Below are 19076 nucleotides of genomic sequence, written 5' to 3' on the forward strand. Positions count from 1 at the left end.
CCATGTTGGCCAGGATGGTCTCGATCTCTTGACCTTGTGATCCACCCACCTCGGCCTCCCAAAGTGCTGGGATTACAGGCGTGAGCCACCACGCCCGGCCTGTCATGTCTTTTTAACCTTCTCAGAGATGTAATTTGTATTCTGCTTTTTTTAATGTTGACATACCATGATGGTTTTGATTTACTGTGCAAATACGATGTTAGAATAATGATTTTAACCAAAGGCAGGCCTTTATTTTTTAACTTTCCTCACTTTGTTTCATGATGATTTTTTTTTCTTTTTTTTTTTTTTTTTGAGACAGGGTCTCACTGTGTCACGCAGGCTGGAGTGCACTGGTGCGATTTTAGCTCACTGTAGTTTCAACTTCCTGGGCTTAAGTGATCCTCCCACCTCAGCCTCCCAAGTAGTTGGGACTACAGGCATGTGCCACCATGCCCAGCTAATTTTTGTCTGCTTTTTGTAGAGATGGGGTTTTGCCATGTTGCCCAGGTTGATCTCAAACTCCTGTGCTCAAGCGATCCTCCCATCTCGGCCTCCCAAATTGTTGGGAGGCCACCACGCCCAGCCACAGGTTTTTGAAAAGCTTATAAGACACAGTTGTATACTCAGCTCCAGAGGAGGGTCATCTGAGAAGTATATGTGCTTATCCTTGAAGAAACTCAGTAATACCCATATTCCGGCCTCTTTTATCTTTTCCTCTCTTTGTCCCAACTTTTCTCATCTGCATCACTGACACCGAGTAGCAAATCTCTTCTCAAAAGAATGTGGTGATGAGGCCGGGTGTGGTGGCTCATGCCTGTAACCCCAGCATTTTGGGGGTGCAAGGTGGGTGGATCACCTGAGCTCAGGAGTTCGAGACCAGCTCAGCCAACATGCTGAAACCCTGTTTCTACTAAAAATACAAAAATTAGCCGGGCGTGGTGGTGGGTGCCTGTAATCCCAGCTACTCAAGAGGCTGAGGCAGGAGAATCACTTGAACCTGGGAGGCGGAGGTTGCAGTGAGCTGAGATGGAGCCATTGCACTCCAGCCTGGGCAACAAAAGCGAAACTCCATCTCAAAAAGCAAAAACAAACAAAAAGAATGTGGTGAGGAATGAAAGCAAGGCTCCCTCTCCACACCACCTCCCTTCAATAAGTTCCCAGAAACCAGATGCTCTGCCGTGGCCCTCGCATGCAGCGTTTCCTTCTCTTCCCTGGGATTAGGTCAGCAACAGCCCCCTGTCAGAAGAGGCCGTCCTGGGATTCGAATATGGGATGAGCATTGAGAGCCCAAAGTTACTGCCCCTGTGGGAGGCACAGTTTGGCGATTTCTTCAATGGTGCCCAGATCATCTTTGACACATTCATCTCTGGAGGTTGGTGTTAGTGTATAGGGTGGGTACAGGTGGGGGTCCCTGCATTGCCCCAGCCTCACAGGGACAAATGAATGAAAAGGGGCCACTGCTGCCTTGAGACTCCCGTGTGCAGCGGCACCTCCAGGGAGTTGGGGTCACCCTGTTATGACGGGAGTGTGGCCACTGTCAGGTTAATGTGTTATCGGGACAAAAACCCAGGCTCTCTGTCAGCAGGAGCACTGGTGCCACCCAGCGCCTGTGCCCAGGAGTCAGTAGGGCCATGAAAACCCGCTCCAGTGTCTGAAAGCTTCCGAAGCAGTACCTACTCACTGTAAAAATTAGAAGTAGTTGAAGTAAACGTCTAAGTCTCTCCCCAGACCCTGAATCCCATTTTCCAGGGATGCCCACTCTTGGGTTTTGAATACCTGCCTTAAATCTTTCCTATAGTTATGCTTCTCTGTGACATTTTCACTGGGAGGAAGAAAAGTGCCTGAGGGCCTGGACTTCTGACTTGTCCAGAGACTGTTCTGTTGTGCCCACCACCCGCTGTTTCAAGACGGTGGCCTGTGTTGTCAGCTGGGCTGTGAGAGCTGCCCATTTTTTTTTTTTTTTTTGTTGAGATGGAGTCTCGCTCTGTCGCCCAGGCTGGAGTGCGGTGGTGCGATCTCGGCGCACTGCAACCTCCGCCTACTGGGTTTGCACAATTCTCCTGCCTCAGCCTCCCGAGTAGCTGGGACTACATAGGCGTCCGTCACCACACCCGGCTAATTTTTTGTATTTTTAGTAGAGATGGGGTTTCACCATGTCAGCCAGGATGGTCTCGATCTCCTGACCTCATGATCCACCCACCTCGGCCTCCCAAAGTGCTGGGATTACGGGTGTGAGCCGCTGTGCCCGGCCGGGAGCTGCCCGTTCTTGTAAGAGTGGTGCCTGCGGTGGTATTGGAGCAGCATGTGCTGTCCAGGAAGCTGGGAATGTTCCCCTTTGAGTTTGTCTTCCACTTGTAAAAGCCCAGGGCCTGTGCCGTGATAGGTTATGGTTTTCTTTTTTGAGACGGTGTCTCACTCTGTCCCTCAGGCTGGTGTGCAGTGGCATGATCTCAGCTCACTGCAACCTCTACCTCCCGGGGTCAAGTGATTCTCCCACCTCAGCCTCCCGAGTAGCTGGGACTACAGGCGTGTGCCACTACAGCTGGCTAATTTTTGTATTTTTAGTAGAGACGCGATTTCACCGTGTTGGCCAGGCTGGTCTCAAACTCCTGACCTCAAGTAATCTATCCGCCTTAGCCTCCCAAAGTGCTGGGATTACAGGTGTAAGCCACCGTGCCTCGCCCATGATAGGTTTTCATTCAATGAAATGGACATTTCCCTAAGTATAGCATAACAGTTCTAGAAGGTGCATGTAATGAAAGCAGTTTTGGGGGGTCAGGCAGAAAACTAACATTGATTTCCCCGGCTGAGTCATGTCAGGCCACTTTGTCCCCGCTTCGTAGGGCTCTTACTCCCCACATGATACTTTTCCAGGAGAGGCCAAGTGGCTCCTACAAAGCGGCATCGTCACCCTCCTTCCACACGGCCACGATGGGGCTGGGCCAGACCACTCATCCTGTCGAATAGAGCGTTTCCTGCAGGTAAGGGTAATGTCTTCTGGAGTCAAAGAATCATTTTCCTGCTTCCTATAGCTTTTCTACCTCCTGCGGATAGCTTAACACCCAGCTAACTATAATATAGCTTAGTATTTGAGTGAAACAGATTTGATGCAATGTCAATTTTCTTTGGAAACATAATGCCTCAGGTATAATTGTATCACAGTTTTATGGCAATTAAAGTTCTCCTGTGCCAGGATCAGCAGTTCTTATACCAGGCTGATCATCAGAATCCCCTAGAGAGCTTTTTTTTTTTTCTTTTTTTGAGATGGGGTCTCCCCCTGTTGCCCAGGCTGGAGTGCAGTGGTGCGATCTTGGCTCACTGCAACCTCTGCCTCTTCGGTTCAAGCGATTCTCCTGCCTCAGCCTCCCAGTAGCTGGGATCACAGGCGTATGCCACCATGCCCGGCTAATTTTTGTGTTTTTAGTAGAGATTGGTGTTCTTCCATGTTGGCCACGCTGTTCTGAAACTCCTGGCCTCAAGTGATCCACCCGCCTCAGCCTCCCAAAGTGCTGGGATTACAGGCATGAGCCACCAACCCTGGCTGGTTATTAAAACATTTGAAATATCCTCCCAGAAATAGCCATTGTCCTCATTTGGTGTGAATCATTACAGATGTCTCTTTTTGCCTGTTTTTTTTTTTATTATACTTTAAGTTTTAGGGTACATGTGCACAATGTGCAGGTTTGTTACATATGTATACATGTGCCATGTTGGTGTGCTGCACCCATTAACTCGTCATTTAGTATTAGGTATATCTCCTAATGCTATCCCTCCCCCCTCCCCCCACCCCACAACAGTCCTCGGCATGTTATTTCCTTATAGTTTATTATGAAGACTTTCAGATATACAGAAAAGTTGGACAGAATTTACTGTGAATACTCATATGCCCACTCCCTAGAATTCACCATTATTTTTTATTATACTTGTTTTTTTCACATATCTATTCATCTGTCATTCTGGTGTCCTTCAATCCATCTTATTTTTTGATTCATTTCAAAATAAATGGAGACATCAGCCGGGCGCAGTGGCTCACACCTGTAATCCTGGCACTTTGGGAGACCAAGGCAGGTGGATCACTTGAGGTCAGGAGTTCGAGACCAGCCTGGCTAACATGGTGAAACCCCATCTTTACTAAAAATACAAAAATTAGCCAGGTGTAGTGGCTCATGCCTGTAATCCAAGCTACTCGGGAGCCTGAGGCAGGAGAATCGCTTGAACCCAGAAGGCAGAGGTTGCAGTGAGCCGAGATCCCGCCACTGCACTCCAGCCTGGACAACAAAGACTCTGTCTCAAAAAATTAAATAAATAAATAATTAATTAATAAATAGAGATATCAATACATGTCACCCCAAGTACTTCAGCATGCATATTGTTAATGATTTGGCATGTGTGCAGCTAAAATGTAGAAATAGATGATAGCTTAATAGATAGGTAGATAGAACAACAGATAGATGGATAGTTACATTAATGATGACATCGAGAATTTTATTTAAAAAGAGATTAAAGAAATGGTAGATAAACTAAAGAATGACATGTGAAATACAAAACTACTAGTTGTTGAAGAAATAGAGGAACTGAGTAGGTGGGGGATACAGTTTCAGAGTCATCGGCCACCAGATGACATTGACAGTCGTGAGTCTGGATGAAGTCATCGAAGCAACGAGCACAGTGGAGGAGAGAAGGTGCCTGAACTCTGGGCCCTGGGATAGTCCAACCTCAGAGGATGCAGAGAAGAAGAAGTGAGACGAAGAAGGAGCAACCAGTGAGGTGGGAGGAAGAGCTTAGAAAGCAAGCGAAGGAAACATATCAAGGAAGAGGGAGTGTCAGTGTCAATTAAGATGACGAGTGAAGTAATTCCAGCACTTTGAGAGGCCGAGGTGGGAGGATCGCTTGAGCCCAGGAGTTTGAGACGAGCCTGGGGAACATAGTGAGACCCTGTCTCTACTAAAAATAAACAAACAAATAAATAGATGAGGCATAAGAATGAACCACTGGATTTAGAAATCACGAGTCCATTTGTTGGTTGATGACTGTGGTTTTGATGGAGTGGTAGGGACAAAAGTCTGTCTGGGACATATTAAGGACTATCTAGAGCAACTTGTCCAACCTGTGTCCATGGACTGCATGCAGCTTAGAACAGCTTTGAATGTGGCCCAATACAGGCCGGGCACGGTGGCTCACGCCTGTAATCCCAGCACTTTGGGAGGCCGAGGCGGGCGGATCATGAGGTCAGGAGATCAAGACCATCCTGGCTAACACGGTGAAACCCTGTCTCTACTAAAAATACAAAAAATTAGCCGGGCACGGTGGCAGGCACCTGTAGTCCCAGCTACTTGGGAGGCTGAGGCAGGAGAATGGTGTGAACCCCGGAGGCGGAGCTTGCAGTGAGCTGAGATTGCGCCACTGCACTCCAGCCTGGGCAACAGAGTGAGACTCTGTCTCCAAAAAAAAGAATGTGGTCCAATACAAATTCATAAACTTTCTTAAAACATTATTTGTGATTTTTTTTTTTTTTTACCTTATTAGCCATTGTTAGTGTTAGTGTATTTTATGTGTGACACAAGACAATTCTTCTTCCGGTGTGGCTCAGGTAAGCCAAAAGACTGGACACCCCTGATTCCTGATTCTAGAGAAAGGAAAGTGTATTTATTTAAAAATTTTTAATTGACAAAGGTACAATTGTATATATTAATAGTATAAAATGTGATGTTTTGATACAGCTATACATTGTGAAATGATTGAATCAAGCTAATTAACAGACCCATCACCTCACATACTCACCATTTTTTGTGAAGAGAACATTTAAAATCTATCCTCTTAGCAATTTTCAGGTATATAATAGGTTAACTACAGTTACCATCCTGCACAGTAGATCTCCAGAACTTATTCAAGGGAGGAAAGTTGGCCTAGCATGGTGGCTCACACCTGTAATCCCAGCACTTTGGGAGGCCGAGGTGGGTGGATATCTTGCTCAGGAGTTTGAGACCACCCTGGGCAACATGGTGAGACCCCATTTCTGCTAAAAATAAAACTAAAAAAATTAGCTGGGTGGGTGGTGGTGCATGCCCATAATCCTCACTACTTGGAAGGCTGAGGTGGGAGGATCACTTGAGCCTGGGAGGTGGAGGTTGTGGTGAGCTGAGGTTGCACCACTGCATTCCAGCCTGGGCAAGAGAGCCAGACTCTGTCTCAAAAAAAAAAAAAAAAAAAAGGAGGAAAGTCAACTTAACTCTTTTGAGGAGTATTGCTATAAATAGAACAAGAAAATGAGACAGTAGCTGGTGGGAAAATTTGTGTCAAGAGTTCTTTTTGTGTTTTGTTTTCTTTTTGTGATGGCGTCTTGCTCTGTCACCTAGGCTGTAGTGCAATGCTGCAGCCTTGGCTTTCTGCAACCTCGGCTCTCTGCAACCTCTGCCTCCCAGGTTCAAGCAATACTCCTGCCTCAGCCTCCCGAGTAGCTGGGATTACAGGCTTGTGCCATGATGCCCGGCTAATTTTTGTATTTTTAGTAGAGATGGGGTTTCACCATGTTGACCAGGCTACTCTTGAACCCCTGACCTCATGTGATCCTCCCACCTTGGCCTCCCAAAGTGCTGGGATTTCAGGCATGGGCCACCGCGCCAGGCCTTTGTTTTGTGTTAAAGGTAGGAAATAAGGCCTATTTGGTGATAGGCATAATCCAGTAGACAAGAAGAGAATGGTGATGTAGGGGTGCGGATAGAATAACTGAGTGATTTCCTTGCATGGGTAAAATGGGGTGGGCTCTAGTACATGATGGATTAAATTAGCTTTAGACAGGAGCATGGTTGGTGGCAATAAATGGAAGGCAGAGAAGATGGGTGCAGGTGAGAATGTGTGTGTAGATGGTCTGAGGACATGCTGTTAGGTCATTAGCTGAGAGTGGTGATGCAGGAGGAGGTCCTGAGTTTAAAGGTGTGAATTAGTCACTTGGGAAAGAAGGAGAATGAGTGAGTTAGGGAAATAGAGTTTAAGAGTCTAAGGTCATTAAGGGCCCACCTCAGATTGTTGGTCAGGATTCTAAAGTAAGACCGTTCGTGTGATTTTGTGTTGTCTCTAGCTACTTTCTCTGCAGACATGGAACAGGCAGAAAGTGGGGATTAACTAGGTTTATGGGTTGGAGTGAAGGGTCATGGGAATCAAGGGTGTATGCAAAAAGAAGATGATCATGATTGAGGCCAGGCACGGCGGCTCATGCCTGTAATCCCAGCACTTTGGGTGGCTGAGGTGGGAGGATCGCTTGAACCCAGGAGTTTGAGACCAGCCTCGGCATCATAACAAGACCCCATCTCTACAAAAATATTAAAATTAGTCAGGTGTGGTAGCAGGCACCTGTAGTCCCAGCTACTTGGGAGGCTCTGGTGAGAGGACTGCTTGAGTCCAGAGTTTGAGGTTACAGTGTGCTATGATCGTGCCACTGAACTCCAGCCTGGGCGAGAGAGTGAGACTCTGTAACAACAAAAATAATTGTCCAGATTTTGTCAACTCTCTTTCTTTCCTTTCACTGCCTTTGGGGTAGGGTTAGGAGTTATGCCTTGGCTTTCTGTCCCACTGGGATCTTCTGAGATTTAACTTCCTTGCCCTCAATTTTTCAACCTTTCTATTAGCTGCTTTTGATTTTTTGTCTTAAAGCGCACACACACACACACACACACAAAATCGTTTTGTTTATTACATTAGGAAAGTGAGATTCTGATAGTGCTTCCTTCCCCTATCTTAACCCTGTAGTAATCAGAATATGTATTTTTTTTTTTTTTTTAAAGTCCTTTCCAGATGATTCTTGCTATCAGCCGTGTTTGGGAACAATTGTGTTAGATGACACAGAATTGGGCCAGTGGAGAAAGCCATCAGAGCTCTCCTTTGGTTAATACCTCACCGTTCATAAATTCACCTGCTGGTATTTTTCTGTAATGTTGGGCAATAGCTTTTCTGCTATAATCAAGAACACCTGTGTTTCCCTTTGGCTAGCCCATTGTCACTACGACTGAAATAGATGATCTGAACGTTCTTCTCCTTTCTTGCCACTTCTCTCCCAGATGTGTGACAGTGCGGAAGAGGGGGTGGACGGAGACACTGTGAACATGTTTGTGGTTCACCCAACAACTCCTGCGCAGTATTTCCACTTGCTTAGGAGACAGATGGTCCGGAACTTCAGAAAACCACTCATTGTTGCTTCCCCTAAGATGTTACTCAGGCTCCCGGTGAGTAGAAGAAGCTGGCGAACAAGCCTTCCTCGTTTTGTCATTTTTTGCACTCCATTTTTCTCTATTTTCCATATCTAATTATATTTAAATTACAGAAACACCTTTTTAGTTTCAACTGACTTTGCTACATTCATTTTTTTTTGTTTTTTGAGATGCAGTCTCACTCTGTCGCTCAGGCTGGAGTGCAATGGTGCAATCTCGGCCCGTTGCAACCTCTGACTCCTGGATTTAAGCGATTCTCCTGCCTCAGCCTCCCAAGTAGCTGAGATTACAGGCGCGTACCACCACGCCCAGCTAATTTTTGTATTTTTAGTAGAGATGGGGTTTCGCCATCTTGGCCAGACTGGTCTCTAACTCTTGACCTCAGGTGATTTGCCTGCCTCAGCCTCCCAAAGTGCTGGGATTACAGGCATGAGCCACCACACCCAGCCTGCTTTCATTTTTTAAACAGCCTTTTAAGACTACCTGGAAAGATAGGTAGGTTTTCTGTCAATTGTAATGAAGGACAGGGATAGCAGATGTTATACTAGTGTCCTCCTGAGCAGAAATAATATTTAGAAAAGCTTTTAGGCTATTAGGCTGGGCACGGTGGCTCAGGCCTATAATTCCAGGACTTTGGGAGGCCTAGGCAAGAGGACTGCTTGAGCCCAGGAGTTTGAGAGCAACCTGGGCAACATTGCAAGACCCCATCTCTAAAAAAAAAAATTAGCTGGTGTGGTGGCTCACACCTGTGCTCTCAGCTACTCAGGAGGCTGAGATGGGAGCATCTTTTGAGCCCTGGAGTTCAAGGCTGCAGTGAGGTATGACCATGCCACTACACTCCAGCCTGGGCAACACAGCAAGATCTTGTCTGAAAAAGAAAAGAAAAAGTTTTAAAGCCCATATGGTCTAAGTACTATTTTTTTTGATAGCAGCAATTTGGGAATTCAAAGTATTCTGTTGAAAATGAATGGCATTATTTATCATTCTTTTTTTTTTTTTCTTTTTGAGATGGAGTCTTGCGCTGTTGCCCAGGCTAGAGTGCAGTGGCATGAAATTTATCATTTCATCATTTAACACATACGTAGGTTTACCTATTTATCTGTTTTGTGTTTTTCAAATCACAAAAATATGCTAGTTTTCAAATAGAAATTGAATCAAATTTCAAATAGAAATAATAAATACTACTAAGCATATATTTATCCCATCTGCTATAATTTTTTCAGGTTCATATGAGTTTTAATTAGAATTAGTATTAAATTTTTTTTTTTTTTGAGATGGAGTCTTGCTCTATCACCCAGGCTGGATTGCAGTGGCGCTGTCTCAGCTCACTGCAACCTCCAACTCCTGGGTTCAAGCAATTCTCCTGCCTCAGCCTCCTGAGTAGCTGGAATTATAGGCATTCGCCACCATGCCCGGCTAATTTTTGTATTTTTAGTAGAGATGGGGTTTCACTGTGTTGAACAGGTGGTCTCGAACTCCTGGCCTCATGTGATCCGCCAGCCTTGGCCTCCCAAAGTGCTGGGATTACAGGCATGAGCCACCGTGCCCGGCCGGGAGTATTACAGTTTTTACATTTATTTGGATATGACTGCTGAGGTGAAAGAAGACATTTAGAATTTGGCTGTTCAAGAATATCTTGTGCTGCTCACAGAGTTTCGAGAGTGTATATTTGGAATTGAGGGGTACTGAAGAAAAGCTGTGAGTGATTTGCTTCGACCCCTTGGTTGGTTGGTTAGTTGGTTGGTTGGTTGGTTGGTTTTTTGAGATGGAGTCTCACTCTATCACCCAGGCTGGAGTGCAGTGGTGCGATCTCGGCTCACTGCAAGCTCTGCCTTCCAGGTTCAGGCCATTCTCCTGCCTCAACCTCCTGAGTAGCTGGGACTACAGGCGCCTGCCACCACGACCAGCTAATTTTTTGTATTTTTAGTAGAGACAGGGTTTCACCGTGTTAGCCAGGATGGTCTTGATCTCCTGACCTCGTGATCCGCCCGCCTCGGCCTCCCAAAGTGCTGGGATTACAGGCATGAGCCACCGCGCCCGGCCTGTTTGTTTGTTTCTTGAGACAGAGTGTCGCTCTGTTGCCCAGGCTGGAGTGGAGAGCGCGATCTCGGCTCACTCACTGCAAACTCCTCCTCCCAGGCTCAAGCAATTCTCCTGCCTCAGCCTCCTGAGTAGCTGGGATTACAGGCTTGCACCACCATGCTCAGCTAAGTTTTGTATTTTTAGTAGAGACGGAGTTTCATCATGTTGGCCAGGCTGGTCTCGAACTCCTGGCCTCAAGTGATCGGGCTGACTCGGCCTCCCAAAATGCTGGGATTATAGGTGTGAGCCACTATGCCTGGCCTTGTTGTTTAAGCAGTTTTTAGCATTCAGAGGGGAGTAGGGAGGTACTCATTCTCAGGGGCGATATTTTCATGGCCCTAAAATCAGTGCCTCCTTAAACTTTTTGCACTAGGTACCTTACTTGACTCACCCTAGCCCGGCCCTAGGAGTCAGTATCTAGTCAATAGCCAGGAAATGGATTTCAGTAGTCTTACCAATAGCAGCCATTCATTTTTAGTTCACTTATAGTGGTCTACTGGTTCTTTCTCACCCAGTGTTTTGCAAACAATCTTATATATTTCGAGGTGACCTCATAAGCCTGGAAGCATCACCGAACATTTAGGAAGAGTTAATGCAATGCCTTTAGCACCATTTTTCTGATGGGGCTCTTTTTTTTCTTTTTTTTTGTTATTTTGAGAGAGTCTCGCTTTGTCGCCCAGGCTGGCATGCAGTGTCGTAATCTTGGCTCACTACAACCTTTGCCTCCTGAGTTTAAGCAAGGCCTCAGCCTCCGGTGTAGCTGGGACTATTAGGTGTGTGCCACCACACACAGCAATTTTTTTTTTTTTTTTTTTTTTTTGAGACAGAGTTTTGCTCTGTCACCCAGACTGGAGTGCAATGGCACAATATCAGCTCATGGCAACCTCCGTTTCCTGGGTTCAAGCAATTCTCCTGTCTCAGCCTCCCAAGTAGCTGGGAGTACAGGCATGCACCACCATGCCTGGCTCATTTTTGTATTTTTAATAGAGACGAGGTTTCGCCGTGTGGGCCAGGCTGGTCTCAAACTCCTGGCCTCAAGCGATATGGCTGCCTCGGCCTCCCAAAGTGGTGGGATTACAGGCATGAGCCACCGCGTCCAGTCTGATTCTTAAAATTATGTCGTGGCACCAGACAAAAGGTAATCTTTTTTTAAATTCATTTGTCAATTTTTATTTTTATCCTTGTGCAGGGGCCATGCTAATGTTCTCTGTAGTGTTCTAATTTTAGTATATGTGCTGCCAAAACAAGCACAAAAGGCAATCTTTTTACTTTTTTTTTTTCTTGAGATGGAGTTTCCTGTTACCCAGGCTATAGTGCAATGGTACCATCTCAGCTCACTGCAACTTCCGGCTCCCAGGTTCAAGCGATTCTCCTGTCTCACTCTCCCCAGTAGCTGGGATTACAGGCATGCACTGCCACGCCTGGCTAACTTTTATATTTTTAGTAGAGGCGGGGTTTCACCATGTTGGCCAGGCTGGTCTTGAACTCCTGACATCAGGCAATCCGTCCACCTCTGCCTCCCAAAGTGCTGGGATTATAGGCATGAGCCACTGCGCCCAGTCTTTTTCTTTTCTTTCTTTCTTTTTTTTTTTTTTGAGAAAAGGTCTGGCTCTGTCACCCAGGCTGGAGCGCAGTGGCATGATCATGGCTCATTGCAACTTCTGCCTCCTAAGCTCAAGCTATCCTCCCACCTCATCCTCCTGAGTAGCTGGGACTACAGGCATGTGCTACCAAACCTGGCTAATTTTTGTATTTTTTTGTAGAGACGGGGTTTCGCCATCTTGCCCAGGCTGGTCTCAAACTTGTGAGTCAAGCAATCCACCTGCCTCAGCCTCCCAAAGTGCTAGGATCATGGGCTGGAGCCACTGCAACTGGCCAGTTTTGGTTTGTTTTGTTTCGGATCGGGTCTTGCTCTGTTGCCCAGGCTGGAGTGCAATGGTGAGATTTCGGCTCACTGCACCCTCTGCCTTCTGGGTTCAAGCGATTCTCCTGCCTCAGCCTCCTGAGTAGATGGGATTACAGACACCTGCCATCATGTCCGGCTAATTTTTGTATTTTTATATTTTTGTAGAGACGGGATTTCACCATGTTGGCCAGGCTGGTCTCGAACTCCTGACCTCAAGTGATCCACCCACTTTGGCCTCCCAAAGTGCTGGGATTACAGGTGTGAGCCACCGCACTTTTTTTTTTTTTTTTTTTTAATAGAGGCAGGGCACCAGTGGGGATGGTGGAGTAGGGGGTGCAAAGGGAGTCTCGCTGTGTTGCCCAGGCTGGTCTTGAACTGGCCTCCAGCGATCCTCCTGCCTTGGCCTCCCAAAGTGTTAAGATTCCAAAAGGCTATCTTATGTAACCTCAGAAACATAGTTTTACTCTGAAGTATACAGAACTGATATTTTTTGACAAGGCATTGCGTCTATTAGTACATGTGTTTCCTTGCAGTGCTAGGCTAGAACTTTGGTACTCATGTTTGATAGCAACCCTTGTAAGTGACAGCATCACCTCTTTCTGTTGCTTGCTGGATGTGTGGCCTCTTCTCCCTCGTAGGCAGCCGTGTCAACTCTTCAAGAAATGGCACCAGGAACAACATTTAACCCGGTCATTGGTGATTCATCTGTGGATCCAAAAAAGTAAGATATGTATCTCTGTTTTCATACTCTGTGGCAGAATTTTAATTAATGGGAAAAGTAGTTCACAGTAAGAGATCACAGGTGATGCAGATCTCCCCTCTCCTATTTTTATTTATTTATTTATTTATTTATTTATTTATTTTTGAGACTGAGTCTGGCTCTATTGCCCAGGCTGGAGGGCAGTGGCGCGATCTCGGCTCTGTGCAACCTCTGCCTCCCAGATTCAAGTGATTCTTATGCTTCAGCCTCCCAAGTAGCTGGGATTACAGGCGCCCGCCACCACACCCTGCTAATTTTTTTATTTTTAGTAGAGATGGAGTTTCACCATGTGTTGGCCAGGCTGGTCTCGAACTCCTGACCTCAGGTTATCCACCCACCTCCGCCTCTGAAAGTGCTGGGATTGCAGGCGTGAGCCACCATGCCTGGCCTCCTCTATCCTAATATAAGTCCTTTAAGTCAGTGGAGTATGAGTTAAGTGTGAGTGGGAAAGTGGACTTTGTAGGCGCATGTTGCTGAGGAAGGATCTCCAGGAATAGCCTGTGACTGAACTCAGCTGCAGAGACCCCCACCACCTTGTTCATGAGGCCTTTAAATCTGCACTGTCTCCCCTTTCTTCTGACATAGTTCTCTTTTTTTTTTTTTTTTGAGATGGAGTCTTACTCTGTCGCCCAGGCTGGAGTGCAGTGGTGCGATCTCGGCTCACCGCAAGCTCCGCCTCCCGGGTTCACACCATTCTCCTGCCTCAGCCTCCCGAGTAGCTGGGACTACAGGTGCCCGCCAGCACGCCCAGCTAATTTTTTGTATTTTTAGCAGAGACGGGGTTTCACCGTGTTAGCCAGGATGGTCTCGATCTCCTGACCTCGTGATCTGCCCACCTTGGCCTCCCAAAGTGCTGGGATTACAGGCGTGAGCTACCGCGCCTGGCCTCTTCTGACATAATTCTTACTTTAAAAAATTTCTCCCCCACCCTATTGTTCCTTTTGTGTCCAACAGGGTTAAGACCCTCGTGTTCTGCTCCGGCAAACATTTCTACTCCCTGATGAAGCAAAGAGAATCTCTGGGGGCCAAGAAGCATGACTTTGCCATCATCCGAGTAGAGGAACTCTGCCCCTTCCCATTGGATTCTTTACAGCAAGAGATGAGCAAATACAAACATGTTAAAGGTAAGGGGTTCTCATTCGGGTTTTGATGTTCAGATACCCGAAACCCATTTCAGCTCTTTTAAATGAAAAGATGTGGTGGGGGTTATTAGAAAATTGAATCTTGGGCCGGGTGCGGTGGCTCATGCCTGTAATCCCAGTACTTTGGGAGGCTGAGGTGGGTGGATCACGGGGTCAGGAGATCGAGACCATCCTGGCTAACACAGTGAACCCCCGTCTCTACTAGAAATACAAAAAATTAGCCGGGTGTGGTGGCGGGCGCCTGCAGTCCCAGCTAGTGGGGAGGCTTAAGCAGGAGAATGGTGTGAACCTGGGAGGTGGAGCTTGCAGTGAGCTGAGACTGCACCAATGCACTCCAGCCTGGGTGACAGAGTGGGACTCCGTCTCAAAAAAAAAAAAAAAAAAAAAAAAGAAGAAAGTTGAATCTCAGCCAGGGCTGAGCAGTGGCTCACTCAGTGAATCTCAGGCCAGTGAGCAGTGGCTCACACCTGTAATCCTGTCACTTTGGCAGGCCAAGGCAGGCAGACCACTTGAGTTCAGGAGTTTGGGACCAGCCTGGCCAACATGGCAAAAACCCATTTCTACTAAAAATATAAAAATTAGCTGGGCATGGTGGTGCACGCCTGGAGTCCTGGCTACTTGGGTGGCTGAGGCAGGAGGATCACTTGAGCCTGGGAGGCTGAGGCTTCAGCAAGCCCAGATTGTGCCACTGCACTCCATCCTGGGCTATAGAGTGAGACCCTGTCTCTAAAAACAAAAAAAAAGGCCTGGCACGGTGGCTCACACCTGTAATCCCAGCACTTTGGGAAGCCAAGGTGGGCAGATCTTGATGTCAGGAGTTCAAGACCAGTCTGGCCCACATGGAAAAGCCCCGTCTCTACTAAAAATACATAAAATAGCCAAGCTTGGTGGCGGGCGGGTGCCTGTAATCCTAGCTACTCCAGAGGCTGAGGCAGGAAAGTCGCTTGAACCCAGGAGGCGGAGCATGCAGTGAGCCAAGATTGTGCCACTTCACTCCAGCCTGGGTGACAGAGTGAGACTCCATTTCAAAAAAACAAAACAAACAAACCCAAAGAAAACAAATAATCCAATTTTTCAAAATGCAAAAGCTTTGAGTAGGCATTTCTCCAAAGAACTGGATGGCAAATAAGCACTTGAAAAGATGCTCAATATTATTCATGTTAAAAGAAATGAAAATTAATCCAGAATGAGCTATGGCCACACACCTATTAGAATGGTTAAAACTAAAACAAAACAAAACAACAGACTCGCTGTGAAGTGTTGATGAGGAGCAGAGCCACTGGAACCTTCACTCGCTGCTGGTGGGTGAAAGCTGGTACAGCCACCTTGGAAAAAAGTAAGTTTCTTATAAAGTTAAACACCAAGTTACCATATTCCCCTAGCAGTCTCACTCATAGGTATTTACGCAAGAGAAATGAAAACACGTTCACAGCCCAGGCATGGTGGCTCATGTTTGTAGTCCCAGCACTTTGGGAGGTCGAGGCAGAAGGATCACTTGAGGCCAGGAGTTGGAGACCAGCCTGAGCAATATAGCAAGACCCTGTCTCTACAAAAAAGAAAAGAAATTAGCCAGGCGTGATAGCACATGCCTGTAGTTTTAGCCTACTTGAAAGGTTGAGGTGGGAAGATTGCTTGAGCCCAGCAGTTCAAGGCTGCAGTAAGCCATGATCGTACCACTGCAATTCCAGCCTTGATGACAGAGTGAGACCCACCCTCTCAAAAAATTTTTATTTAATTACAAAAAGAAAATAGCCCAGGCACAGTGGCTCATGCCTGTGCCAGCACTTTGGGAGGCCGAGGCGGGTGGATCACTTGAGCTCAGGAGTTCAAGACCAGCCTGGGCAACATGGCAAAACCCCTTTTCTAAAAAACAAATAGAAAAATTAGCCAGGTGTGCTGGCATGTGCCTGTAGTCCCAGCTATTTCAGAGGCTGAGGTGGGAGGATCACATGAGCCCGGGAAGTTGAGGCTGCAGTGAGCTGTGATTACGCCACTGCAGTCCAGACTGGGTGATAAAATGAGACCCTGTCACAAAAAAAATAATAAACAGGTTTACAGAAAAATCTGTGGGCAAGTGTTTATAGCAGCTTTATTCCTAATTGCCCCAAACTGGAAACAACCAAAATGCCCTTCAACCAGTGAATGAACAAACAATTAGTGGCACATCCATATAATGTGCTACTCGGCAATGGAAAGGAGTGAACCATTGCGGTGCATAACAACGTGAATCAATCACAAATGCTTATTACAGTTCCAGGAGCCCCAAGACTGCATGATTTCATTTATATGACATTATGGCAAAGAAAAAACTGTAGCAATAGAGAAAAGATCCATGATTGTCAGTGGTGGGGGTGGGAGCTGGAGTCGACTACAAAAGGTCAGGATGAGGAAATGCTGGGGGTTGATAGAACTGTTCTGAATCGTGATTGAGGTGGTGGATACATGACTGTATTTGCCAGGAAAAAAAGAGACAAGCAACACTATGCCATATTGGAAAAGCATATATTTAATTGAATTCGAATATATAGAGAAAAATCTCTCTAAACATATCTCTAGATATTCCCCTTCCTGTTTTGGTGTACGGATGCTCCTCAACTTACGAGGGGGCTACATCCCAATAAATGCATCATAAGTTGAAAATACTGTTAAGTTGAAAATGCAGGCCATGCGCAGTGGCTCACGCCTGTAATCCCAGCACTTTGGGAGGCTGAGGTGGGTGGATCACCTGAGGTCGGGAGTTTTGAGACCAGGATCACCAACATGGCAAAACCCTGTCTCTACTAAAAATACAAAAATTAGCTGGGTGTGGTGGCACATACCTGTAGTCCCAGCTCCTTGGGAGCCTGAGGCAGAAGAATTGCTTGAACCTGGGAGACGGAGGTTGCAGTGAGCCGAGATTGCGCCACTGCACTCCAGCCTGGGCGCCAGACTCTGTGTCAAAAAAAAAAACAAAACATGAAAATTTGGTACATATACAGCTGGGAATACTATGCAGCTGTAAAAAGGAATGAGATCATGTCTTTTGCAGGGACAGGGATGGAGTTGGAGGCCATTATCCTCAGCAAACTAATGCAGGATCAAAAAACCAAATACCGCATGTTCTCACTCATAAGTGGGAGCTGAATGATGAGAACACGTGGACACAAGGAGGGGAATGACACACAGTGGGGCCTGTCCAAGGGTCACAGCGGAGGAGGGAGAGCATCAGGCAGAATAGCTGATGGATGCTGGGTTAACACCTAGGTGATGGATGATCTGAGCAGCAAACCTCCATGGCCCACATTTACCTACGTAACAAACCTGCACATCCTGCATGTGTACCCCAGAACTTAAAAAAGAAAAAAGAAAATGCATTGAATACACCTAAACTACAGCTTAGCGTAGCCTGCCTTAAACACGCTCAGCACACTCACATTAGCTTATAGTTGGGCACAATCATTTAACACAAAATCTATTACATTTTATAATGAAGTGTTGAATATCTCAAATAATTTATCAAATACTGTACCGAAAGTGAAAAACAGAACTGTTGTATGGGTAGTTGAAGTACAGTTTCTAGTGAATGTGAATCCCTTTCACACCATTGTAAAGTTGAAAACTCCATTGTAGGTGGGATCACAGTGAATTGGGGACCGTCTGCATGTGTCTACTTGAGGTGCTGAAATGAATTTCTTCTCTCATAGATCATATTTGGAGTCAGGAGGAACCTCAGAACATGGGTCCGTGGTTATTTGTTTCTCCAAGGTTTGAAAAGCAGCTGGCCTGCAAGGTAATCACACGTTTTCTCTGGTAGTGTTTTGTGTTTTGTGTGCATGTTGTTTTTCTTTTCTTTCTTTTTTTTTTTTTTGAGACAGAGTCTCACTCTGTTGCCCAGGCTGGAGTGCAGTGGCGCAATCTCCGCTCACTGCAAGCTCGTTCCCCCGGGTTCACACCATTCTCCTGCCTCAGCTTCCCAAGTAGCTGGGACTCCAGGCTCCCACCACCACACCCAGGTAATTTTTTTTGTATTTTTAGTAGAGACGGGGTTTCACCATGTTAGCCAGGATGGTCTCGATCTCCTGACCTCGTGATCCGCCCACCTCAGCCTCCCAAAGTGCTGGGATTATAGGCGTGAGCCACCGCGCCCAGCCTATGCATGTTGTTTGTCTTGGAGTATCAACAAATGGATTTCTTCCCTATTGCCAGTTCAATTCTTTAAAGATAACCAAAATATAAAATCTAATTTCAGGCTGTTCCTGCAGAAGAAAATACTGAGTCTTTATGGGGCTATATATATATATATACATGTTTCTTTCTTTTTTGCCGGGGGGATGGAGTCTTGCTCTGTCACCCAGGCTGGAGTGCAATGGTGTGATCTCGGCTCACTGCAACCTCCACCTCCCAGGTTCAAGCGATTCTCCCGCCTCAGTTTCCTCAGTGGCTGGGATTACAGGCACCCGCCATCATGCCCGAATGATTTTTTGTATTTTTGTAGAGACTGGGTTTCACCATGTTGGTCAGGCTGGTCTTGAACTTCTGACCTCAGGTGATCCTCCCACCTCGGCCTCTCAAAGTGCTGGGATTACAGGCACGAGCCACTGTGCCCGGCCTACATGTTTCTTTTCTTTTTCGTTTTGCTGCATAACAACATTTTGGTCATCAAAATATTAAAATCACGTTTAAAAAAGTGGTTATACTCGGCTGGGCGGGGTGGCTCACGCCTGTAATCCTAGCACTTTGGGAGGCCAGCGCGAGCAAATCATGAGGTCAGGAGATTGAGACCATCCTGACCAACGTGGTGAAACCCCATCTCTACTAAAAATACAAAAATTAGCTGGGTGTGGTGGCCTGTAGTCCCAGCTACTCAGGAGGCTGAGGCAGGAGAATCACTTGAACTTGGGAGGTGGAGGTTGCAGTGAGCTGAGATTCTAGCCTGGTGACAGAGGGAGACTCCATCTCAAAAAATAAAAAAATAAAAAAGTGGTTATATTCAAAAAATAAAAGCCCTTACCTTTCGGCTC

General features: G+C 46.4%; 1 protein-coding gene and 1 pseudogene across 3 annotated transcripts in view; one reads left to right on the forward strand and one right to left on the reverse strand.

The window, feature by feature from the left end:
• Window positions 1-19076, forward strand: part of DHTKD1 (dehydrogenase E1 and transketolase domain containing 1) — a 60964-nt gene that overhangs the window by 36123 nt on the left and 5765 nt on the right. For 2 of the 3 annotated variants that reach the window (XM_054436023.2, XM_054436020.2), the window contains exons 11-16: window positions 1204-1354; window positions 2857-2963; window positions 8037-8201; window positions 12813-12895; window positions 13889-14058; window positions 17760-17845. In XM_054436023.2, the coding sequence (XP_054291998.1) occupies window positions 1204-1354; window positions 2857-2963; window positions 8037-8201; window positions 12813-12895; window positions 13889-14058; window positions 17760-17845 (762 nt within the window). The remainder of the gene's footprint in view (window positions 1-1203; window positions 1355-2856; window positions 2964-8036; window positions 8202-12812; window positions 12896-13888; window positions 14059-17759; window positions 17846-19076) is intronic. The other variant, XM_063669554.1, reaches the window with a different exon arrangement.
• LOC129006961 (U6 spliceosomal RNA) lies at window positions 11419-11519 on the reverse strand (annotated as a pseudogene).

This window comes from Pongo pygmaeus, chromosome 8 (genome assembly GCF_028885625.2).
Source record: "Pongo pygmaeus isolate AG05252 chromosome 8, NHGRI_mPonPyg2-v2.0_pri, whole genome shotgun sequence".
Lineage (NCBI taxonomy): Eukaryota > Metazoa > Chordata > Mammalia > Primates > Hominidae > Pongo > Pongo pygmaeus.